The 26,566-nt window shown below is 40.5% G+C and overlaps 1 protein-coding gene across 2 annotated transcripts; it reads left to right on the forward strand.

The window, feature by feature from the left end:
• The first annotated feature begins 1,054 nt into the window (after nt 1-1,054).
• WSB1 (WD repeat and SOCS box containing 1) lies at nt 1,055-14,560 on the forward strand. Of its 2 annotated transcripts, XM_036906315.2 has the most exons (9): nt 1,056-1,385; nt 3,966-4,134; nt 5,066-5,334; nt 6,490-6,621; nt 8,238-8,338; nt 10,559-10,731; nt 11,197-11,310; nt 12,347-12,454; nt 12,779-14,560. In XM_036906315.2, the coding sequence occupies exons 1-9, from the start codon at nt 1,346-1,348 to the stop codon at nt 12,936-12,938; spliced, it is 1,266 nt and encodes a 421-aa protein (XP_036762210.1). In that variant the 5' UTR covers nt 1,056-1,345; the 3' UTR covers nt 12,939-14,560. The 2 variants fall into 2 exon arrangements, with proteins under 2 accessions (XP_036762211.1, XP_036762210.1); XM_036906316.2 differs by lacking the exon at nt 11,197-11,310 and having other exon boundaries at nt 1,055-1,385.
• Nucleotides 14,561-26,566: the final 12,006 nt, after the last annotated feature.

A 26,566-nucleotide genomic window follows, 5' to 3' on the forward strand; every position in this document is an offset into this window, starting at 1 on the left:
GTTGACTGAATGTAAAAATAATAAAGGAAGGGAGATAAAATTTCTTGTATCAGCTATTCAACATTTCACTATTGGAAGAATTATCACTCACGCAAAGAAAAAGATGAAGCAGACATGCCCTATGCATTATCTTTGAGATCTCTCAAGAGTGTGACTATGCAACTGCTCCCTCTTCAGTATCTGCCACATATTTGAAATTCTCAGCCTGAGATGTCCTTCTTTGGAACAAGGTTTTAGAGGCCACAGAAGGGCCCATAAAAATGCAAATACGTGTGTAAATGGCAACCAACTAGGCTTGTGGCAGACACTGGGACATTTGTCAGCCGTAGTGTGTGAACAGCTGGCTACCTCCGGAACGGCCGCTTCTGAGCTCACGCGGTCGGGGTCAGGGCACCGCTGACCACCAGCTTCGCTGCAGGCCCGACACAGGGCCTGGTGCAGGGACCAGCCGGACAAACGCAGCCCAGGGAGGTCCCGTGGTGGGGTGGGACGCCGGTTCTTCACGCCTAGTACCGCCGCCCTTCCTAAAACCGGCTGGCTCACGTCAGAACCATCGCGGCCTGCCGGGCGGTGCAGAGCGTTGCTCTCTCATCTCACTTTTCACCAGCGCAGCCTCCGGGACCTGGAGGCTAGGGATGTGGCCAAATCGAGTTAGTCTGAAATGTCTTTCTTGTTCTTTTCGGTTCAGCCAGTCTAAATCTCATGCAATCTTTGAGCTGTGGCTGATGTGTATTATACAATGCTCTATTCGCCTTTTTAAAGGCACTTCAATTTATAAATACACATCATGCTTGGCCCCCGGTGGGAAAACCGAGCCCGAGTTAGACGCACAGTCGTTAGGCTCCTAGCCAGCGTGCCGGCTTCCGCCGCGTTGGGGCGGCAGCTTTCCCTCCCCCTTCTCTCGAGGGCCGCGTCCCTCAAACTACGCCAGCGCGCACGAGAGCGGGGCGCCCAGCCGGGCCATCACTTCCCGAGCGTCCGGAGGCGGGGCTTCCACTGGGGACGTCACGAGGCCCGCCCCCTCCGCCCTGCTATCACCCGCGCTGCCCGCCATTTTGTCTCCAGTGTCTCGTTTGCAGTCGACTACGTTGGAGGAGGTGACTTGGTCCTTAAGCGTGAGGCAGGAACAGGATCTATTGTCTGTGTTTGACTCCGTAGTTTGGTTTGAGGCCTTCCGGAGCATTCCCGGGGAAGTCGGCAGAAACTGTCGCGACCGTCCCCGCCCCTCCCTTCTGACCCCGGGACCGGGAGGGACCGAGCCCGCGTCACGCCCCTCTGCGCTCGCCGTTCCCTTCTCTGTCGTTGCGTCCGCGTCGCGCCCCGGGAATCAAACGGTGCCCCATAGATGGCCAGCTTTCCCCCGAGGGTCAACGAGAAAGAGATCGGTGAGGAATGGGATGGTGCTGGTGAGCGTGGGGGCTGAGGGAGGCAGGGACGCTCCGGCGGAGGCTCGGGAGGAAACGTCTCTTCAGTCCAAGGGGAGAAGGGTGAGCCGGGGCCCAGCCCTAGATCGCCGAGGAAGGAAGCTGCCCGGGGGCTGGGTAAATGGGATCAACGTTGATGCAGCGCTTGGCGCGGAGGGAAGCGGTGTGCAGGTCTTAGGAGGGGAACCTGGGCGCCGAGTGGCGGGGGCCGCAGTGACCGTGTGGCCGAGGCTGAGGGTGGACGCGCACGCCTCATCGGAAGTCCGTCCAGGGCCATTATCTTGGGATTCTCTTGGCTCCGCAGCTGGGACGTTGAGTGGACAGGAGAGTGCTGGGCAAGTCTCAGGGACTCTTAACCTTACAATGGGAAAAGTAAACTTCTGTGTTCTTTCTGAGCGGTAATGAAAGGGGAGGGGTCCTCGTGTGTATCAACCACTCTTTAAGGAGAAATGCTACCGAAGAGGTGTCATCAGTCTGGAAAAAGCAGTGTTTTAAAAAATGGCGTAGCGTTAAGACGGGCAGCTGTTCAAGAGAGGAGACACAATACCTTTTATACACCTAGGAGCAGGGAGGTGCAGAGTGCTTGTGTGGAGTGAGAAGAAAACGCTGTTATACGAAAGAGCAAACTCTGGAGAGGCTATCTAAGAGAAGGTGTTTAGTGGCTTAGCCCTGCTACACTGAAGACGGGGCAAAAGAGGTTGAAGGTTGTGCGTCAAGATCTACCCAGTGGCTCAGATAAGAGCACCTTACATTGTTTAAAAACTGTTAAGGTAAAATAACTGGAACAACTTTTAGGGGAGTGGGAAGGAGAGCTGTGCTTTGATTGATATGCTTAGTAAACATTGAACTTACCAAGTCATCGTGTTATACACCTTTAATGTATACAATTTTTATTTAAAAAAAAACAGATTTAGCATCCCCCCAAAAGAAAACCCAATACTGAATGGACTTAATGTGTTAAATAAAATTGGAGGTGGCCACAGAACAGAAAGCCTTTGCTTTTGTTGATATTCTCCAACTAAATGTGTGCCTTTACTCAATAAATGGAGGAGGTATTTCTAGAGAATGGGAGAAGCTGAAGTAGCCAAAATGTCCTGTATCCTGTATGGGTGAATTTTTAGATCTAGAGACAGGTATCTTAGAATTCTGTATTTGTGTTCTCTTAGGGGTAAAGTTAAATGGCAGGTTGGGAGAGGACTTTAACCCTGGCTTTAATAACCATTTTAAACATTCGGAGAAAAAAAATCCATGTCCAAATTTTAATTTGACTAGAAAGTACATCCTGAAGGGGTACATAGAACTCAACAATTATTATTCTCAGTCCAGTGATTGGTTTGATTTTATCTACTACACAATAGTACTACAGATGGGCGATAGGCTTTCATTTATCTTTTTACTTCATCTTGATGAACCTTTTAAAAAACTTTCCAGTCCTCTCTTCTAAGGAATAAATAGAGCTTCTTAGCACCCTGCATAAGGTAGAAGAACCATCTACTAAGAACCGTATTAATTAAAAATTCTTTTTGCATATTTAGGTCTCTGTTATTTCCTATTTCCTGGATATAGTACAAAGGTACTAAGTGCGAAATATATAAAAGAACTTTTATAAGCAGAAAGCTTTTTTTAAACCCCAGTTTTGGAGTGGGGAAGGTGGGTTGTTTTTTTAAAATTATCTATCATTTGGATACAAGAGTCAAGTACTGATACTTCTGTGTAGATTTGTATCAATGAGACTTTTACCCTTTTTCTTGGGTATTATAAGCTGTTTGGTTTCTCAAGTACATATGGAAAGAGTAAAGGCAAGATTCCATGAATAGAGAAGTCTGTGTGACAGGGAGTTACTGCCCTCTTTCACAAGACACTACCACAGATCCTCCCTTTCTGGTGGTTATGAAATTGCAGGGAGGAATGTGAAGAAGGAGCTAATCTGGTTTGCTTGGTTTGGCCGTGACTCAGATGGTGTGTTACTACTGTCCAGACATTAATAATGTAGTGTTGTATCTTTATGGCCAAGTTCCCATGGCAGGCAGCTTTTCCCTTATACAAGGTCATTAAATCATACATTTCTAAGATTACTAACACTAAACAGTTGCAGGTAATAAGGATTTAACAAAGATTTTTTTCAAAGCACTGCATTATAAGCCTTGTACTAGTTTATAATATTGTATCTGTATGTAAATGAGTATTTAAATAATTTGATTAAAATGCAAAGATCATATGATATGCCTGTTAATATGCAGGGAACCCCAAGGTAATTATTAATAGGACACTTGGAAAGGTGTAGCATCTATATATTTGGAATTTTTTTGTTTTAACGGTGGCCACATTTTTTGAATTTTATATTCAAGAGCAAATTAGCTTGTTTTGTGGTCTTGTTTGAACCAGTATTTTAGTAGGGGTGGAAAGCAGAACTCATTATGCCTTGTCTGCATAGAAAAGGGAAAAATTCCATGAAATCAAAAGTCCTAAGGTAATGTGGAGGCAGTTTCAAGTTCATTGTTGGTTATATGTGATACCCTGTATTTTCATTTTTGTTTTTAGTGAGATCACGTACTATAGGTGAACTTTTAGCTCCAGCATCTCCTTTTGACAAGAAATGTGGTCATGAAAATTGGACTGTCGCTTTTGCTCCAGATGGTTCATACTTTGCTTGGTCTCAAGGACATCGTACAGTAAAGCTTGTTCCGTGGTCCCAGTGCCTAAAGAACTTGTAAGATTCTTTACTTCTTTTGTAGTTTATGTCTGTTCGTAGAATGTTCTGTTTTCTCTGTATGGAGTAATAAAAAGATATTGATGTTTAGGTTTTTCCTTTGTAAACTTATAAATATGTTTTAATCATAAGCTAAATATTCATATTGGAAAATATGTTGGAAGAATTGTCTGGCCTTAGATATTACGGAATACTTTCTCAGATACTTTTGTGTCTTTTAAGTTTTTCTGTGTGTTAAAAGTGTGTATATTGTGGTGTGCAGGGGCAGGTTAACCTTTGTTATGAGACGCTTTTTGGATTTCACAACATTTTATTAGTTAACAGTGGTGCATTGATAGTGTAATTTTTTATCTACTTGTAGACCCTCTGCTTTTATTGGAGTGTCAATATTTGTTGAAAAGTTTTAGTAAAATATATTGAACACTAAATTTAATCTTCCCCTGCTCTTTTGAATGTAATTGACTTTCATGGTTAGATTCATTAAAGTCCTCATAATGTATTATGTTAGGTATAGAAAGTATGTTAAACTACTGATTATTATTATTATTTTTTTAAAGATAGTGTTCTGGTGTCAGCTTCACATATGTTGTTACTGGATTTTTATTGTTTTTATTTTTATTTTTGCTTGTTTATCCTTATATTAATTAAAAGAGCTCTAATATAGTGGTTTTGAGGAAAAATTTTAAACAAATAAATTATAAGTCATTTCATTGTGAAACTTTTTCTCAGCCAGAGAATTTCTTTTTATCTGAATTTATTCTATCATGACCTTCTGATCTGACTTTATTTTGTCATAGCTAAAAGGAACTTTTCCTCTTCCCATCTATAGGATTCTGTTGTTATTTTAACAAACATTTGTCATCATTTAGTATCCATAGGAGTCCAGAGTAAATAGTACCTAGATTTCAATCTGACCTTTTTTCCATTCTAGTCTTCTGCATGGCACCAAGAATATCACCAATTCAAGCAGTTTGAGATTGTCAAGACAAAATAGTGATGGTGGTCAAAAAAATAAGCCTCGTGAACATATCATAGACTGTGGTGATATAGTCTGGAGTCTTGCTTTTGGATCTTCAGTTCCAGAAAAACAGAGTCGCTGTGTAAATATAGAATGGCATCGATTCAGATTTGGACAAGATCAGCTACTCCTTGCCACAGGGTTAAACAATGGGCGTATCAAAATATGGGATGTATATACAGGTATGGAGTCATAGTTTTAAAAGCAAACCTGTTTTATGATGCAGGGCATTGCTCATAGCCCTAGAATATATGATTTGAGGATTTTAACTTACTGAAAAGCAAGAATTGGTGCTGTGGATATTTATAATTGGCCTGAATAGCATCTTCAGCTCATGGTTTTAATTCAGGAAAATAGAGTTCTTGCTGCTTAATCACTCTTTAGAGTGTGTTATAGCAGGAAGGGCATGTAAGGAGTGCTTAGTTAATTATCACCTATAAACTAGCAATTTAGTTTATGACTCAAATAGCAAGGTGTTCTCAAGTGCTTTTTCAAAGACTGTTATTGTGGAGGTTTTCAAGGCAAATCTGGTTTTCAGCAGTCACTATCTAACCTTTGGAAGGTTTTAGTGACATTGTACCTAAAGTTTGACTGGATAGGTTGAGAAGTTAAATTCTTTGGGCAATTAAAATAAATGTTATTCACCACCTAAAACAGCTTCTGGCTGATAGCATACAGTATGAAATTTGAAGGACAGTTTGAAATGAGCAATACAGCAGTATGTGCATTACAGTACAGCAAGTGATACTGACATTGAGTGAGGATAGAGTCAGTAAATTTGATTGGATTCTTGAAAAATACTTAACATAAGCACATAGATCTTCATAGAATATAAAACGTACAATACTAGATGAATAAAGTACACGTTGCAGAAATTATGGTTGAAATTTTAGGTTATTGTGATATCTTTTGGGGAGTTTGACAGTCCATCAGTAATCTAGGCCAAAGAATAGAAAAAAGGAAAAAAATTGTTTTTTTTTTTTAAGTCATACTATATAATTAGAAAATGATAATTTATGTTTTCTTGATATTAAATGAACTTGATCCAGGAATTTGTTTACATTACAGTAATTCCATTTTAACTTTTCTAATAAATTTAGGCTTTACTATCCTGGAAATAATACATTTTAAAATAGTGTAAATAGAGAATCTTAAAAGGTAATAATAAAAGTACTACCAAAAAGTCATGTAATACTTGATAAACTAAGGAGATGCCTAAGTGGAAATGCCCAAGTATTCCTACTTCTTTTTAATGGTGAGGAACCCTGTTTTTAAGAAATAGAAGCTGATAAAAATGATTAACATTGTCTTCTTTTCTCCCCTTCTATTGCATTTAGGAAAACTCCTCCTTAACTTGGTAGATCATACTGAAGTGGTTAGAGATTTAACTTTTGCTCCAGATGGGAGCTTGATCCTAGTGTCAGCCTCAAGAGACAAAACTCTGAGAGTGTGGGACCTGAAAGATGATGGTATGTCTTTTTTTCCAGGCTTTGAAAAAGAATGAGTTTCTTCATATAACTGCTGAGAGGTATCTGGGATCGTCTGGGACATTTGATTTTAAAAGTGGTATATGATTAAAGTTTCATTTTCTATGCTTAATCCTTTAGTCCCATTCCCTATATAGATCAAATGAAACCATAAAGGTGACCCAGAATAGGAGCCAGGGGTTAAACAGTCTGATATTATTCAGAAACTAATGACACAGATGTATATAAACTATTTAAGGACAAAATCTGGATCAGTTTGGGGTTTTATATGAACTGGTCTGTGTTAATTTATCTCCTTTTATCTAGGGAGGGTTATTAACTTTTGTCATTTGCTTAGTGAAAATTTAAGTAGATCTTGAAGTAACAAACTATAATTTAGTACTCTAATAAAATTTAGGTTAAAACGGTTTATACACCAAAATTTGTAACATGTAAATGCTAATAAACATAACAGTTAAGTTGGATACGTTAAGCAACAAATTATCTTATAAAAAGTAAAAGAATTTGCCCTCCAGTGTAATTAAAGGTACATCAGTGTGTCAAGTACTCATGTTTTTCTTTTTAATTGTGATGCTTAGAAAGTTTTGGAGAGTGTCCCTTGTTTGAGAGGACCAAGGTGAATATTACTTCCACCTTCTCAACCTCTAATGAAAAAATTCATAGTTTTAACTAAAACTGTATATTTAAATAAAATCAGCTAGTATTCTAACAGCCTCAAGGTGGAGATGGACAGGCCTGCTTAAGGGTAATGTAGCTTAAATGGAATGTAGCAGGGAATAAAACCCTCAGATTTGGAGACTTGTTAGAGCTGGTGGGTAGTGACGATTGCCTGATAAAACAATACACTAATATATTAGCAAACCATGAGGTGCCTCAACTACATTTTAGCCATTCTCTGATTGCTCAGCTGCAAAGGGGTGAAAAGATTCCAACAGTTAAAATAGTTTGATAATTAAAATTTTATTTTCTTTTACATATCAAGTGTTACTTTCTTTCTCCACATGTTTTTAGTTGTGTGCATGTGTTTTAAGAATGTAGATTCAGTAAACTTTTAGCTCCAAAAGAGTAGGGAGCTTTTTCTTATTCACAAGCTGTGTGCTCAGTCCCTGTCATATAATAGGCATTCAGTAAGTATTTAAAAATTCTTAGATGTAATTGTGTGCTTTGGAGTGGAATGTAGGTTATCAAAAAGGAAAAAGGATAAAAAGGCATTTTGAAGATGTTGATAAAGTCTCAGCCTTGTGGTCCAGATCCTTCATTTGTAGAATAAGGGGATTAGACTAAAAGAATCCTATCTTCTGTAGATGAAGCGTTAGTGAACTTTATCTTAAAGGGCCAAATGGTAAATATTTCAGGCTTGTGGACCAGCCTATCTCTGCCATAGTTTCCCTATTCTGCCATTGTAGCACAACATGAATAAATGGGCATGATTATGTTCCAATAAAACTTTGGTTAAAAAATTAATCAACTGGCATATATTGCCAACCCCCATTTTGATTAGATCATTGCCACTATTGTAATTTGTGGTTCTATGATTCAGCCACTTTTGAAATGCCACTTATTTAATGTGGATTCTATTTGGTATTTATTTTTGTCAGGAAACATGATGAAAATATTGAGGGGCCACCAGAACTGGGTGTATAGCTGCGCATTCTCTCCTGACTCTTCTATGCTGTGTTCAGTGGGAGCCAGTAAAGCAGTATGTGTCGAAGTTCTTGTACATTCATTGTGAATTGAATTACAATAATGTGTGCATAATCATTTTAAATCTAAGTAACCTATTAAGTCTGTGCTCGGTGTCATGAATATCTTAAATGTTTTATTTCATGATGGGGGAGAATTTGCCTGAGAGAAATACAGTTATGGGTTGTGAAGTGAGCAGTTGGATTGCATTTAGTTAGAGATGATATTCATAAAATAAGGGGCATGTCAAATTAATTTTTTTCTAAGATCTAGGAAAAGTTTATGTGCTCTATAAGATCTAGTCCAAATGTTAAGACATCCCTTGCTAATTATTTTCTTCTCTGTTGTTCTATTTTTTTTGTCCAGTTTGCTGTTTAAAAGTTTGAGTCCCAGCTGGTCCTGGACATTTAGCTGAAGAGTAACTTAAAAATGTAATAAGAATAAAAATAGCACTCATGTATGTCCTAGAGTGAATTATAGATGAAATTAATAGGGTCTGTCATACATAGCATACCTGTAGATAAGGTATAAAGTGACTCCTATGAGGAGTATGCTTATTGATGAACTCTAGTTGTCTAGCAGCTCTGAATTAATATAAAGAGATCTTACTAGCGTTGGGTATTTATGAAAATTGTTAAGTCCAAATACATGTGATGATCACAGTACACTTTGAATTAATGGGGGGTGGAGGCTGGTTAAAATGCATTTTACTTAGCCAAGAAGTATGTTAAAGTGATAGTTGCAAATGCTGGAAGTTTAGAAAAAAAAATACTTAGTTCTTTAAAATCTTAAGAACAACAAAGCTAGATGTTGACATTGCTATTTTAGGCTGTGTGTTTTCCATATGCTTCTTGCTTTCCCTGTCACAGGTGGTGGCAGCAATATTGGTGTGATTGAGGTTATGCTGGCACCACTCGCACACAGGCGCACAATGGTGTTAGCTGGGCAGAAAGAGTGGCATCTCTGGCTACCGGGCTGGGGGCGACCTTTACCGTAGGATGAAGTAACCTTGCATTCGGCTGCAAGGTGTACTGTACGTACACAGGTGCTGGTCGATGTCCACTTTCTGCTTTTCTTTCTTTCCTTTTTTCTTTTTAAAAATAATTTCCCCCACAGTGAAACCCACTGACTCCTCTGAGTAAATTGATCTCCAGTCTGATAGAATTGGGAGTCTGAAATGTGAAAGCAATGTAATGTAATGTAATTGGCTTTCAGATGGTTTCTCTGTGCTGTTTTTTGGAATTCTCTGAGATGCTAGAGATACCTTAAGTCTTTGATCCACTTTAAAATTTGTGTTTATTTTTCTTCGGAAATAATGTATATTGTATCTGTGCAGAAAAAAGTAGCAAAATGGATTGCTTTACTCCAAGAGGAGAGATTGTCTTTATTAGGATTGTTCTAAACCTCAAAGCTCACATTTAATATAACAGACTGAAGTAAACATTAGAATCCTATTTAGAGCTATTCTGCACAGTCTAACTAACTACTGATATTTAGAATCTAAAACGATATGAACTTGTACTAAAGTTACTTAAATGTTTTTTACTTAAAATGACTAATGATTGTGGTCAGTTTGGGAAAATAAGATTGGCAAATCTTGATACACAGAATGTTAATTGTGTTATTTTCATAAATTAGCATTTTCATTTTGTAATGTGGTTTAAACATCCTTGTTGTTTGCCAAAGAAATTTCATTTGGCTGTGAAAATTCTCTTTGCTTGCAGTATCTGTTTCTCTTCCTAGGCTCACGTTGGTGACCCAAGCCTATTGTAAACAAGTGATTATCTCAAAGGGAGATGCCAATGGAGTAACAATTTGTTAACCTTACGTTTTCTGTCTGTATATTTTTAAAAAATTTGGTAGTTTCTGGAAAAACAAAAGAAGGGGGTTTGTAGTACTTTAACCCTATTTATTTCTGTATATTTTAGTTAATTAGTTTTTGGAATAAATGGATTTCAGTATAACTTTGTGGTTAAATTACATTGCCTTTTTTATGTTTAGGCTTATTTTTTTAATTAACATTTAACAGAAACACTTGAAATAGAATTTGCATGTCTATTTAATTAACTTAAAGACTGATTTTTTAAATATGACACTGAGCATATTTTAAAATTATTCATAATTTATAATGTTTAATTTAATATCTTAATTAAATTTAGCTATTTTAGTTTAAGATGTGCCATTTTTGTCCTCTGTGTGTCTGAATGGAGCTGTAACATTTGTTTTTTTATTGCAGGTCTTCCTGTGGAATATGGATAAATACACCATGATACGGAAACTTGAAGGACACCACCATGATGTGGTAGCTTGTGACTTTTCTCCTGACGGAGCATTGCTGGCTACTGCATCTTATGATACTCGAGTATATATCTGGGATCCACACACTGGAGACATTCTGATGGAATTTGGGTGGGCATAGCACAAATTGTTTTTGTCTGTAACTCATCTTTTCCTATCAGTATAGCTTTTAAGAGGTCACATGAATGATTGGAATCACATTTGAAACCTAAAATTACATTCTCTCATAATTTAAAAGTTTTGGTGTTATTTAAGCCCTTGTCTCTCTTGATACAGATCTTGTTATTTAACAATACATGACTGTGGAGGTGGTAGTTACAGTTAGAGTTCCGTGTTGAGGAAAAATAGGTAAAACTAAAGTTGGACTTAATCTTAGTGTCTTAACACATTGTAAAAAGGAGATTAGTAATTCTTTGAAGTCCCTTTCTTGTAATTCAGCTCTGTTCAGTTTTCTCAGTTGTGTTCATTAAGGCCCCTTTAATTTAACCATTATTCTGAGATAGATTACTTTGTACCTGGGTAGTTTTGTTTCTTGAAGTGGCTCTCATTTCACTGAAAACATGTATTTGACCCCAGGCACCTGTTTCCTCCACCCACTCCAATATTTGCTGGAGGAGCAAATGACAGATGGGTGCGATCTGTATCTTTTAGTCATGATGGACTGCATATTGCAAGCCTTGCTGATGATAAGTAAGTGTGTAAATTATAGCTTGACATGTTTACTATTGTCTTTTAAAAGATTTCCTTTCATCCTTCTACTTAATGAAAACATTCTTTAGGCTAAAAAAATAAAGCCCTACCTGCAGTTTCAGTTTTAATGTCTTTTCTCTAGACAAGACCTTGGGAGATGGTGTATCTTAAAGAATACCAGCCTCAGTAGTATCCATGTAAACAAAAGATAATGTATGCCTTTCCTGTGTTTCTTGTTTGTTAACTTGTTTAGGCAGGCTGGGGAAATTTTAAATTATTTCTACAGTGGCTCATATATTTTTTTTTTCAGTAATATAAAGGTTTGAAGCAGAAGGTCTTTTTCAAAATGAAATAAATGGTAAAATGGGAGTACATTGTATCTACTGCAATTGAAACTAAAAAATAAAATGTCACATGAGTGAGATTTGCTGCTTATTAACAAGAAGCAGAAGCTAGATGTAGCCTTTCCATTTTATGCTTTTATCATACAGTGTCCGTGGATAAAGCATTAAGCAATTTGGTCACATCAGTTCTGAAAGTGACTCATTGTCTTCTTTCCAGAATGTTAGCAAACGTACAAGGGAGAGTTCTTATTTATTTACCAGTAGTGGTTGTTTTCCTGTTTGCTCAGATAGATTCTGAATATCAGTTGTCTGCTGTTTCTAGACATACTCTACCTAGGTGAATAAGCTTTATAAATGTCTTGGTAAGAGAGTAAAACAGATCAGATACTGATTGTGTTTTAAGTGTAAGAAAGAAAGCTTCTGGTTGTGAGCATTATAGATCTGAGCACTGGGAAGGGAAGGCAGCCCTTCATTATAATCTCAGTTTGAGTTGATCCAAATTATCAGTGGGTGTAGACGATAAAATGTTCTATAAAGCACGCTAGAGTAATTGCTTACAGCAGTGATCCGTGCATGTGTGTGTGTGTGTTTTGTGACTCAGAACTGAGTGGCATTTCTTTATGAATTTTGAAAGTTGCTTTTACCTTAAATATCCTACTAGATACTCACTGGACAGTTGATTTCCTTTCTAGAATGGTGAGGTTCTGGAGAATTGATGAAGATTATCCAGTGCAAGTTGCACCTTTGAGCAGTGGTCTTTGCTGTGCCTTTTCTACTGATGGCAGTGTTTTAGCTGCAGGGTAAGTTGATTTTTTTCTACTTTCTTCAGGAGGCAATTTAAGGTAGCTTTATTCAAAGTAACCAGTATTTTATTGTCTGTAGATCTTCTTTCCATAAGGGTTCTTTGTAGTACTATTATTGTATGACATATAATATCATATAGTGTTATAATATTATATACTATCATATATAATAGGATTATAAAGGAGATCATTGGTTAGGTTTCCTTAATTAAGTCTTAATGTATAGTTTGTGACTCTAATACCTAGCCTTAAATTGAGCTGCAGGATGTTGGAATACATGTAATTGGGTGACTGAGCTTGTGATTTTTTGTTTCTGTTTAGGACACATGATGGAAGCGTGTATTTTTGGGCAACTCCAAGGCAAGTCCCCAGCCTTCAACATTTGTGTCGCATGTCAATCCGGAGAGTGATGTCCACTCAAGAAGTCCAGGGGCTGCCAATTCCTTCCAAAGTTTTGGAGTTTCTCTCCTATCATATTTAGAAGACTAGTCTTCTTCCCCAGTAGTAGGGACTGACAGGACATACTTTTCACAAACCTCAAGCTTTACTGACTTCAAATAACTGTTTTTCAAGGTTTATAAGATGTATTTAATTGGATACTTTCTTGTACTGCATTTTGATCAGTTCAGCTTTTAAAATATTATTTATAGACTATAGGAGATATTCCTGAACATATCAATTGTAAATTTTTTTCTAAAATTTAACTGTGAAAACATATACATACATGTATATATTTAGATATAAGCTGCTATGTGTTGAATGGACCCTTCTTTTGTTTTTCTAACTTTTAGTTCCAACATGTATATTATTGCTTCAGTAGAGCCACATATGTATCTTTGCTGTAAAATGCAAGAAAGTATCCAAATGGAAGAAATTTTTTAATTTCTTGGACACTGAGTTAGATGGTAAATACTGACCTAAGAATGCTGAATTGCCCCATATAAAATGCGTATTTGGTTGGAGGGGGTTCATTAGACAACTGACCTGCAAGAAAACACAGTTTTGGTGTAGGGAAAAGATTGTTTTCTATAGGAATGGTATCTGAGGGGTAGAGTTTGAGTGTAACATTATTAAATAGAAAAGAGAGCCAGGATATACCTAGAAAAGGAGTTTCTCCCCCCACCCCATAACTACTGCTATGGACCTTAATTTTGGAAAGAGCTTGCTACTTTAATCCCAGTGGTATAAGGTATTATAAATTTAGTCAATTGGAAAAATCCATCTACTGTATTATTACTGAATATTTTGTTTGTGCTAAGGGACAGTTATTTTAAGGCCATATTTTTTGCTTGTTACTTTTGTTTTTTTATACATAACAGATGTTTCTGCAGTGGATAATATTGGTGACTTGCCAAAGAGAAGCAATACAGTATATCTGTTTTTGCCTTCTGTTAATCTTACCTGCAGATACTAAGAATGTGCGTTATGTAAATTGCTTAATTATATATTTTTGTTGAGATTTTTAATTAAAGAGTTGTAAAAAAACAAACCCACTCTTGCAGATGTTTCTTAAATATGTTGGAAGGTTTAATGCTTTCTATAAGATTGATGGAGCACTGCAAGCAAATTAAGTAAGGGTAATAAATAGCACAAGTATATATAGCACACTACTTCAGAGTTAATGCTTTATGAGTTCAACTTTACAGTGGTTCTGGGAGAATTGTTAATGCTTACCTTAAAAGTATAGAAAAGCTCTAGAAAAAAAGGAAAATAATGAGAAGAAAAAGATTTAGGGGCTCTTACCTGCTTACAATAAACCTATCGGAGTACAGTAGCCAAAAGAAAAATCTAGTGGTGTGGGCCCTTTGGAGAGGCAAAATAAGCAAAACTTTATTAGTCGTGTGTGCTCTTGAAGACTTAACTTGTTTCCACTAAGGAGTTATTTGGCAGTTCTCATAGTTGACTCTGTTCAAGAGTTTAGGTTATAAATTTGAAAGCCAGTGGAAAATCTGCCTAAGTTGCTTCTAGGGAGTCACTTGTATTTTACAAAAAGAAGTATAGAAGCATCTTATCTTCAAACCTAATGTGATTTTTTTTTTGCATTTTACTTTATAATATATCTGCTTTATAATTTTTAAATGATAATAAAATACCATTACTCTACATACCATTAAATTATTTACTCTTCAACATATCTGATCAAGTAAAAAAAGCATTTTTGGAAGATAACATTCTCTGAGGCCAGAATTGCTTGCTACCTTTCCCATGAAAACTAGTATGAAGATGAAAGAAAGATCACAGAATTTGTAAAGTAGAAACACACTTAAAAATTTCCATTTGTTGAGAAGAAAATGGTAGCAATAACATTTTTGACTGACCAAAGGAAGGAAGGGAATATGTGGTTGGCGACTGACAGTCAGATTCTAGCTCTGTGATTTTCTAAAGACTGGCTGCTCGCTCTTCTATTCTTTGCTACAAGCGTATCATTTGGGGAACCGGCAAGATACTATTTATGTTCTAATTTGATTTCCTATTTTAGTTTCCCATGTGAACATAGAAAATGCCGTTCACACTCAGCAGCTAAGCTCTCCACAATTTCAAATGACTTAAAGTGACTGAAAATGACTTTAAGACCTGTAACTAGATCTTAGGTTGGCAAAAAATTTTGATCCTTGAAATCCCCTGCCTGCTTATGAATGAGATGATGTTGGATTCAACTGGTTTGCATTGTCCTCAGGGCAGCAAGACCAAGAAGGCTGGACTACACCTTAGCCTGCCTATGGGCTGAGGCAGTGGCTTGAAGGTGTAGAGGACTCGGCTGTCATCCATCCGGCACAGGGATAAGAAAAAGTATGTGAGGTAAAACCCTGTCTCAAAAGCCAGAAGCCATAGACTGAATCCAACCTTCAGGTTAATCCAAGTGAAGGTTTGTGGGTGACAAACATTTTATCCCAAGTAATTCTGACCAGGTTCTGGCCTAAGAATGCATTTTAACTATAGGATTATAGATTATAAAACAAAAATAGTGTCTACAGTAAGAGTTAAAGTTCACTACTGTATGTCAGTTTCAAAATCAGTTACCACAGCCATTCAGAATGTATTGGTTTTTTTTTTTTTTTTCTTAAATCTTTGTCCTCAGAGGAAAAAGTTGTTGGTAGTAAACTACAACCTGGAGAAAGAGTCATCATAACCTTGACTTACATATATGGTAAGATGTTTAGGAGGAATGAAGATGAGTAGGCAATCTCAACCTGCCCATTGCTCTGTAAAGCTTGTTTTTAACCAAAAGTAAAATGCCTGGTCTTAATTGGGTATAAAGTGATCTATTTCTATTGTCGGTTGCTGAGCAGTTTTGTGTAGTGGTGATTTGGCATTTACATATGCCTGTTATTTTAACAGCTGAGGATTTGGGAAAAAATAATTGAGGCTGGTGTTAGGGAAGGAAGAACAATTAATTCAATTTTGATTAAGTCCAGCATTATTTTCCATATTTGAGACTACAACTATGACTATCCTTGCTTCTCCTTTACAGATGATGAGAGAGTTCTAGGAATTTTCTCTGTCTAATACCAGAGAGAAATTGCTCTTTTGGTCTGAGAGTAAAGCCTAGACTTTGTCTAGGAAAACTTAAAATACAGTGAAAATGGTGATAGTTTTTGTTTTGTTGTAAATGAGACTGAAGCACAAATGACTCTTTAAAAATTGTTTTCCAAAAATAAAGTGTGAACCACAAAAGTCATTTATTATAGGTCAGAAATAGGCTTTAAATGCCTTGAAGTGAAGACGGATGAAGTGGTGACTCCCAACAAGTTGCTTTGTCTGTATGTTTCCCAATTGTTCAGTTCTTAGGGAAAAAAAAAGGATGATAAATATTTAGAAATACCTGAGAAAGAGTGATAAATATATAAACAAGCCAAGATGAGGTTAATATAAAATGGAAACCATAAAGGCATATACATTTGCATTAAACCTAACTGTCTCTAAACTAATACAAAATGGGATGCTCATCCATTAAGTTGTGACTCAGTGTCCATTTAATACTGTCATTCATCCTCAGTTGTTGAGGAAAAGCACGGGTGAAGCTTACTAGAGGACCAGCAGTGATGCCTCCTAAAGACTTCTTACATAGATGGAAGTTCTGCTAGAATCCTCAGATAGCCATTTCTTTATGTTCCCAACTGTTTCCTTATCCCTAAGACCCCTAGGATGTTTTCACAAAAGTTAGATAGGTTTCAAGTCCTCTCTTGAAGGATACCAACTGTGCTTAGAAGAGAACCAGCAAACATTCTATGGACCTTCTATGTGGAAGGGCCTGCAGTCCCCAAGTCAAATGCTGTTCCCACCATCCCCTATTTGTGACATAAGCATGGTTCCCTGTTTTATGCAGTCAAATGACATCCCAATTCTTGTAGATATTTGGGTTTAGGGCCCATTACATGTATGGCCTCTTTGGTGATCACAGGTAAGCTGCCCCAGCCCAGTGTGGTCTTGCCCCTTTTTCTTAATTTCCATCAGTCTTCATTTCCACACCACTTTCTTGGCCTTTCATATATGCCCTGCTCCTTGCATATTGGTGCCTTATTTAAAAGGCAAGTGCCTCAGACCTGAGGGGGTCCAGCAGCCGTCTTCCATGGGTTCTGCCCTTGGCTGGCACTTGGGTCACATGACTGTTGCAGCCATGGCAAGATGAGCGATTGGCTCCCGGTCAGCCCGCATGGAAGTATCCCTGGGTTGGGGAGTTTGGATGAGAGGCCCAGAGTGGGCCCATCCAGCTTGTGCTTCCTGGAGAAACAGCTCCCTGAGACAGTCTAGGTCACACTGCTCCAAACTGGCAAAGACCCAGCCTTCTAGGCTTGGCCCGTCTGGCCTGAGGTCAGGAGAACATTCACTAGTAGGTTGGCCCAGTTTCTCACCCCAGGGCCTGCTGCCCAGAGGACTTTGCAGAAGTGCTGGCTGAGGCTGCAGTCCCAGGACAGATTTGGGTGATTGCTGCCATGGTTGCTTAATAGCTTGTAACTTCTAGAGCTTTGATATAAAATTTGCTGTAATAATGCCACCCCTACATGAGTAGTGTTTAGCTTTCCTTTAGGATCTTTACAGTGTTGGGTAAGTGGTGGGCATTCAACATGTGTTACTACCATTTGTTGAGCACTAGCCGAGTTCCCATTGCTATTCCTGGTGCTTGCCAACAACTCAAGCAATATCCCCAGTTTATAACTGGAGGTTCAGAGAGATCCAACTTACTCCTCAAGATCATATAGCTAAGAAATAACATCCAGGATTTCAATTCCGGTTACTGTGTCTCCAGAGCCTGGTTACTCTCTCTAATGGCCAAGGATCAGCACTATTATTTAGGAAAAGCATTTAGTCAACATCAGACACCTAAGTTAGCCCTTGCCTGAGTCTGCCAGCCCCCTGACTTCATCTTGATATCAGGCTTAACCATACCCTATCTTTCACTAAATTGTGGAAAAACCATAGAAGGGATGACTCCAGATAGAATCTGGTGATTGAAATGAACACAAAGAAAATGACTACTGAGCCCTGTCTTTGTCCTCTGCCTGGGGAAATCACACCAGACATTGGTTAGTGTTTTCCTCCACGCTGCTCTCCTTAGGAACTTAACTCAAGCATAGCATTATTACCCACTTGAACAGTGTCACTGGCATCATATAAGCTGAAACAGGAAGAGGCAAAACAGCCCCTGGAGGTGAGAAAGTCAGCTGAGCTCAAGCCCCTGTCTTTACAGATCAACTCCAGGCCAGGTTACAAACTGCCAAATCCAGAAGAAACCTGAGCCCCTTGCACCAGCTGTGCAGACAAGGTTAGACTCACTTGCCTGGATGTGACCTGGGTGGCTCTGTGCCCAGTAAAGAATGACCCAAGTCAGCTGAGACAGATGCCAATCAGAGGAGGACAGGCCCTTGTCAGGAATAAAGGATCAGATCATTCTCACTATATTCATGGATTAGAAAGTTACTGTTTGATGCCTTCACATTTGAACATCTCTGAAACTAGCATGTATTTTAGAATTGATAGACTCTTCAGATGTTTTTCTTTCTGAAGTGGCACAAACTCCCAGTACAGGTTATAATCACTGGCATCTAGGCTTTGATGAAATCCAAAGTCAGTGAAATTTATATACAATAAAAAGGTTGGCAGGATGTTGTAGATAATGTCAGGAGTAGAAGATACCAGAAAGAAGTGGTAAATGAAGTGTGAGGTAAGATGAGACAAGTGAAGAGATATAATGTCCTTGAGCGCTTCCTGAAAAATGGCTTGACAATGAAATCCAGAAAGTAAAAATCTGTTAAAATTAAAGCATAGCTAACATCTGTAAACACTTACTGTTTAAGTGTTTCACCTGTATAATTTAGTCCTCACAATTACCCTATGAAGCAGATACCGTTATCCCTACTTCAAGACTGAGGAAACTGAAGCACAGAGGGTAAACCTTGCCAAAGAGCAGCCTTATAGTACATGGTAGAGCCAGGATTCAAACCCCGGTTTTCTGACTCCAGGCCCTGCAATAGTATAATACCCAATGTGCAATTGAGCACAAAGTTCAACTTTGAGTTTCCTAGCAGAGCAAAAGAGGATCTAAAATTAAATACATGCTCAATAAATATAAATCTCCACATACATTTTTTAAGTGACATCTTCATGACTATTGTTTTTAAAGATAAATGCTCATGATTTTTTAAAGCCATATGGAAAAGTACAAAGATAACAGAAAAACTACATACTGTTTCTTTTCCCAGAGAGATCCCATCCCTGGTATCTCATTTTGCAAGGGGAGAGAGATTATGAGAAAGAGAGAGAGAGAGATCTGGAACTTTTCTGTGGAAAGTGGGTCACTTTGGCCTGTTTTCTAGGCACTAAATAAATACTGAGAGGCCTTGGACACAATCTCAGATGAGGCCAAGGCAGAGTCTGGTTATACATCTATAAGACCATTAGCTTCAGAGTCAAGAAATACTTGGTTTATTATTTTTGCTCTACTTCCAAGCTTAGGCAAGTCTCTGAACCTTGTCTTCCTCACCTGTGAATTTAGACATCATCATAGTACCTAAGGCCCAGGGTTAACCATCAAGATTAAATGAGATCGAGCCTCTTAGCATAGTGTCTAGCTTGAGGTAGGGAGCTGTTATAGTATTCCTAAAAGAGCACATCTCCACAGCAACAGGGGCCTTGGTGTTCATGATTATCCCCTTACCTAATACAAATTTGAAGCAAATGAGAGAAATTTTTTTAGTGTTGTTTAGCTGTTGTTTTTTTTTTCTCCCTGAAATAAATGCCAAAGGCCTTAAAAACAGCCACACCCCACTCTGGGCCTCATGTGAGCAGTCAGATGATCAGGGAGGGATGAGGGGAGAAGAGAGAACTGGATGGAAACCAAAGTTGGCTTCCTGCCCCCAAGACGCAAGCCCTGGGCTCCTGGTGGAGCCTCCTTCCACCAGAGGGGAAGGCAGAGAGCCTGGCAGGACTTGGGGTGGGAATACAGCCCAGGGCGGGTGGGGGGTTTCTGCTGGAACCAGTACCAGCTGCAAGTTCTTGAGGTTGCACTAGGGTTCTAGAACCACCCCACCCCAAGTTCACAGTGAGTGAGCTCCATGGTACTCACCGGAGAATGCATAATTTAAGGCCAGTGTTGACCATGAGAGTTAATTGTGAATTTCTGAAACATACTTGCCAGGCCCCTTCCCTGGAGAGGGGAGTCTAAACCACAACCCAGGCCACACAGAAGTATGTTTCCAGTTGAAAATCTCTGGTCTGGTTCAAACCCCCTAATTTCACTGAAGTCAATCAACTTGATCAAGGCAAGGTGAAATTAGTAGCAGGGCCCCAACTGAAAAACTGGGATGCTGTTTTCTTTCACTTGTATTGTTGGAGCCACTGCCCCAGGAATACCCCCCAGCAAACGGGGCCTTTGATCGGAAGGGGCAATGAGGGAGGGCACCAGAGAGGACATTGGGCAACTCCACGTGGGGTGGTACCACTGTCCTTCCATGGTCTCCCTTCCTGGCTGCCTCTTCCAAAGCACATGGTATAGCCCTCTTCTGCAGCTCATACCTCTCCAGACTCATTCCTGAGAGCAGTGGTGCCTGCCCTGGGGCAGAGCAAGGTCTCAAGAGAAGGGGCAGCTGCCTTGCAATGGCCGAAGGAGGGAAGGGAGATATCAAGGGGTCAGAAAAGCATTGGCAGTATTTGTATACATGGCTGGAGCCCCAGACCTTGAGGGCAGGCAGGACCAGTAGCCTGTTATCTCTCATTCCAATTGGTATGATTCAGAAAAACTGAGAAGTTCAGCCTTGTCATGGAAGGGGAGGCGTTAGATGCAATGCTAAGTTTGGAGGGTGGGTAGGCATTTGCCAAGTTGGGTGAGGGGGCAGGAGAGGTAAAGAACTGTGGAGCCACTTGTTGGCATTTTAGGGAGCTCAAGCAGGCACAGGGTTAGTTTTGCCCTTCAGTTGTGTGACAGCTGAGAAAAAATGTACCAGAGAGGGCAAGGGAAGAGGCAGGCACAATGAAGAGGACACAATGATGTCATTAATATTTTGTCCATAGTGCTCCCTCATATGAGTTATTTATAATCACCACAAGGTATTTCAGAATGTTGTAGTTTATTCAGTAATAGTAATAATAGCTAATATTTATCCTCATTTCATATTCACATATTCTACCTTCTTTAATTCTTAATATCATGAGACTGGTCCTGCTCTAATCATCACCCTCATTTTACAGAAGAGGAAATGGAGGCACAGAGAGGAGAGACAACTTTTCAGGCCGTATAGCTAGTCAATGGCAGATCTAGGACTTGAATGAGGCAGGCTGGCTCTTGGAGCTGCACCTTTAACCACTACAGTGCATTCATCAGCCCTGTAGGTTTTAATTTATGGATGGCCTACTATGAACCACTGCCTAGGCTTGACTTTGCATGTAGGAAAAAGTCGTATCAAAGGAGCTTTCAGTTTAATGAACAATTTCCCTCTGGTTAGACATTTAAGGAGGAACAAAGGTTTTATAATCCCAAAAATGGACCAGCGGATCCAAAGTTACTACTCTCTGTGGCTCTTGTGCTGTCCCAAGATTGCTTTCCAAAAGTGTGGAGTCCACTTAAACCACAAGCAGCAGTATGTGTGTGGGTATAACAATCTCACCACAACGGCACCAGCACTGGGTATTACCTTGTCACTGAAAGGGTTGGTACCGAGTTGGTTCAACAGGGAGCTTCTTCCTCGTTGGAGTTCACATCCCCAACCCAGTCCATGAGTGAAGGGAAAAATTTGCTGATAGTGGATGCAATATTAGGTTATGGAGAGGACAGAGGGTTCAGGCAGGCCTGTGAAGTGGGTCAGAGTCACGGGGTTTTTGTGTTTAGACTGGGAAGGTTACCATCTTTCATTTGACTAATATAAAAATCTTTCCTTGAGGCAATGGGATTATAAGAACAAGAGGTACAGGCAGACAACATAGAACCTGGAGTAAAAAAGTGTAAGAGAAGGCATCCAGATTGGTAAAGAAGAAGTCAAACTGTCACTATTTGCAAATGACATGATATTGTACATAAAAAACCTTAAAGACTCCACTCCAAAACTACTAGAACTAATATCTGAATTCAGCAAAGTTGCAGGATGCAAAATTAAAATACACAGAAATCTGTTGCTTTCCTATACACTAACGATGAACTAGCAGAAAGAGAAATCAGGAAAACAATTCCATTCACAATTGCATCAAAAAGAGTAAAATACCTAGGAATAAACCTAACCAAGGGAAAGACCTATACCTTGAAAACTACAAGACACTCTCAAGAGAAATTAAAGTGACACTAACAAATGGAAATTCATCCCATGCTCTTCGGTAGGAAGAATTATTATTGTCAAAATGGCCACCCTGCCTAAAGCAATCTACAGATTCAATGCAATCCCTATCAAAATACCAATAGCATTCTTCAACGAACTGGAACAAATAGTTTTAAAATTCATATGGAACTACAAAAGACCCCGAATAGCCAAAGCAATCCTGAGAAGGAAGAATAAAGTGCGGGGATCTCGCTTCCCAACTTCAAGCTCTACTACAAAGCCACAGTAATCAAGACAATTTGGTACTGGCACAAGAACAGAGCCACAGACCAGTGGAACAGAATAGAGTCCAGATATTAACCCAAACCTATATGGTCAATTAATATACGATAAGGGAGCCATGGATATACAATGGGGAAATGACAGCCTCTTCAACAGCTGGTGTTGGCAAAACTGGACAGCTACATGCAAGAGAATGAAACTGGATCATTGTCTAACCCCACACACAAAAGTAAATTCGAAATGGATCAAAGACCTGAATGTAAGTTATGAAACCATAAAACTCTTAGAAAAAAACATGGGCAAAAATTTCTTGGACATAAACATGAGCAACTTCTTCATGAACATATCTCCTCGGGCAAGGTAAACAAAAGCAAAAATGAACAAGTGGGACTATATCAAGCTGAAAAGCTTCTGTACAGCAAAGGACACCACCAATAGAACAAAAAGGCATCTTACAGTATGGGAGAATATATTTATAAATGACAGATCTGATAAAGGGGTTGACATCCAAAATATATAAAAAGCTCATGCACCTCAACAAACATAAAGCAAGGAACCCAATTAAAAAATGGACACAGGATCTGAACAGATACTTCTCCAAATAAATTCATATGGCCAACAGACACATGAAAAGATGCTCCACATCAGTAGTTATCAGAGAAATGCAAATTAAAACCACAATGACATATCACCTCACACCAGTAAGGATCACCACCATCCAAAAGACAAACAACAACAAACGTTGGCGAGGTTGTGGAGAAAGGGAAACCCTCCTACGCTGCTGGTGGGAATGTAAATTGGTTCAACCATTGAGGAAAGCAGTATGGAGGTTCCTCAAAAAACTCAAAATAGAAATACCATTTGACCCAGGAATTCCACTCCTAGGAATTTACCCTAGGAATGCAGCAGTCCAGTTTGAAAAAGACATATACACCCCTATGTTTATTGCAGCACTATTTATAATAGCCAAGATATGGAAGCAACCCAAGTGTCCATCAGTAGGTGAATGGATAAAGAAGATGTGGTACATATACACAATAGAATATTATTCAGCCATAGAAGAAAACAAATACTACCATTTGCAACAATATGGATGGAGCTAGAAAGAGGGTATTATGCTCTGTGAAATAAGCCAGGCAGAGAAAGACACGTATCTAATGATTTCACTCATCTGTGGAGTATAAGAACAAAGAAAAAAACTGAAGGAACAAAACAGCAGCAGACTCTCAGAACCCAAGAATGGACTAACAGTTACCAAAGGGAAGGGGACTGGGGTGGATGGGAGGGAAGGGAGGCATAAGGGGGAATAAGGGGCATTATGATTTGCAGACATAATGTAGGGGGTGGGGGCATGGGGAGCGCTGTACAACACAAGAGAAGACAAGTAGTGATTCTATGGCATCTTACCACCCTGATGGACAGTGACTGTAATGGGGTATTTCCGGGGGACTTGGTGATGGGGGGTGTGTGGTAAACATAATGTTCCTCATGTAACTGTAGATTAATGATACCAAAAAAAAAAATATATATATAGATTATTTCCCCCCCTCTCAAAGAGCAAAAGGCCCAGGCACCTCCAGTTCCTGGCTGGGAGCTAAGCATGCAGACAGGCTCCATGGGACCCCACTGCTTGGCCAGCCCACACCACTCACCAGATGCCCCTGTGTGGTCCCCAGACTCTTCATTAAGACAATAAGCAGACACACTCCAAGCAGAGCTAGGCCAACTCTGAGACAGCCAGTGTGGCCTGATTTGCATTCGGAGAAAAACTGTTTCTTTGTTACTGCCTTAAAAGGAGAGAAAAGAGGGTTTGTTTACCAAAGCCGGTGGGCAGAGCTGCTCAGCTGCAAAAGGGAGACTTCTGGAGTCTGTGGCTAAATGGCTGGTCCTCCTGGTTGGACAGTTGTTGGTTCTGATAGCCAGAGAACGATGGAGGTGTTTGATGGCAAATAGGAAGGTTGGGGTGGTGGGAGGTCAGGGTGCCAGAGGACCTCAGAGGCTGTGCACAAAGGCAGAAGCTTTACACCAGGCTGCCTCTTGGCTGAGGGGTGAGGGGCAGGCCAGGGTGCAGGGGAGCAGGTGGAGGGAGGGACAATTGGAGGCTGACATCTGGAATTGCTCTGTGTGGAGGCTTGATGTACCCTGCCCTGCACCTGTCAGCCCCCTGCAGTCATAAGCTTTAAAGAGAGTAGCAGGAAGTTAGTCCCTGGAGATGTTCCCACAGTGCACCAAGGGTGTGTACCTGTAAAGGTAAAAACTGGGAAACTTCCTAATTGTCCATCTGAGAGGGCCAGGTCAATCACATGGTAGGATGCTGCGAGCCTTTATAAGAAGGAGATAAAACTAAAGAAAATAGAGCAGGTTCTAGAATGGTATTCTCAATTATTTTGTTTGTTTAGTTGTTTATTTAGTTGTTAACAAAGCTTGGAAAGATATTTATTCCTAGCTATTTAGTGAGATGGGAGCTTGGGGAGAATTGGACTTTTCATTTGAATTCTATTTTGTACACCTTTGTATTGTTTGGACATTCTCCAGCAAACATCCAAGGAACTGTTTTTTAATGCTAAAGGCAAATTGACACATTCAATCGCGGAACAAGTCATCCCAGTAAAGGCACCATGTACTGCTTTCCCATTTCTGCTGCCCACATTCTCTTAAGGGGGCCATGTGAGGGGACCTGGGAGTTAACCCCCTTTGCCACCCTGCAGTGTTTCCTGGCACGTCGTTTAGCCCTTCTGAGCCCCAGCATGTCCACCTATAATGCAGGCAGAGCCATTTCTGCTGCTCAGCAGCCACTGAGAGGCAGGGTGGGGGTAGAGAGGCAATGGACAAGATGACACTGTGTTAGCAAAACAGCCTGAGAAATGCCCTATAGCAGCCCATATCTATAGCCATGGGCAATGTTGGTTCAGCGTCAGCCCCAACCTCAAGGTGGGGGTGGGAGAGAAAAGAGGAAGTAGAGAAGCCGAAGAGCTAGTTTCTTCTGGACTTAGCCCCTCCTCCAACGGCCTCTCCTGGAGCATAAGGTCTTTGTGCCACTTGGGCCCACCACTTCCTCCCTGAGGATTCCTTTTCATCCAGAGAGGCCCTTCCTTCCTGGGTGTCTGGAAACCAGAGAGTGCCCCCTGTCTGGTTTCCAGCTGAGCTGACCTGGTCTGTCCAGGCTGCTTCTAGGTTCATTGAGGTCCAGCAGCTCACACCTTTAGATCAGGTGACAAAAGTGTCCTTTTTATTAGCAAAGAGTGAAAATTTTGGAGCGAAAAAGAAATGCAGTCTTTGGACATCCCAGAGCAGGGTCAGAAGCAGAGAGAAGACTGGATGGGCCTGGGTAGGTGTGGGAGGCAGGTGGCCATTTCAGACTGGGACACAAACACAGGCTCCAAGCCCACGGTGAGCAGGATGATGGGGGTGGGGCAGGCTTGTGGCCGGGGCGGGTATCAGAGTGAGGACCACCTGGGTGTGCCAGTCAGAGGTGGGGCCGGGCTTGGTCCCAAGGGGAGCCAATGCTAGGAGGAGGTGTCCCAGTCTGGGCAGTTGAAATTGAGATGTGACAGGGAGACCAGTGATTCGGGGACCTGCTCAGGCAAGCCCAGCCTCCAGGGTCCTGAGATGACACATTCTGAACTCACGTGGCTAGGGCTTTCACAGTTCATTAGAGAATGCCTGTCAGAGTGTCTCCTGACCTGCGTGGCCCTTACTGAGGACTCCTTAGGTATTTGTCACATGAATGAGCTAGGGAGTCAATCGAGATGCTCTTCCCACTCACCTCCTGCCATTGGTCGCTGCTGCTACACAGTAAACCAGGCCCCTGGCCTGACCCAGTTCCCCGGCCGCCAGGACGGAGGAGCCGCAGATGCGTCTTGAGCAGGAGTCCAGGGTGACTCAGAGGCGCCCGCCGCTGCGGCCCCCGCTCCCGCGCTGCCCCCGGCGCCTTGGAACGCGGCCGTTTCTAACATCTGCCTCGGCAGTGACTCATCTCCAGGCGGAGAAGAAAGGGGCCTTTGTGGCCTCTCTGTGTCGGCATGGCCGCGGGCCGAGGCCGGCGTCTCCGGGGCAGCACCGCCCCCCGGTGGCCGCGGCGCCC

The sequence above is a fragment of the Manis pentadactyla genome, chromosome 4 (assembly GCF_030020395.1).
Source record: "Manis pentadactyla isolate mManPen7 chromosome 4, mManPen7.hap1, whole genome shotgun sequence".
In the NCBI taxonomy this organism is placed as follows: Eukaryota; Metazoa; Chordata; class Mammalia; order Pholidota; family Manidae; genus Manis; species Manis pentadactyla.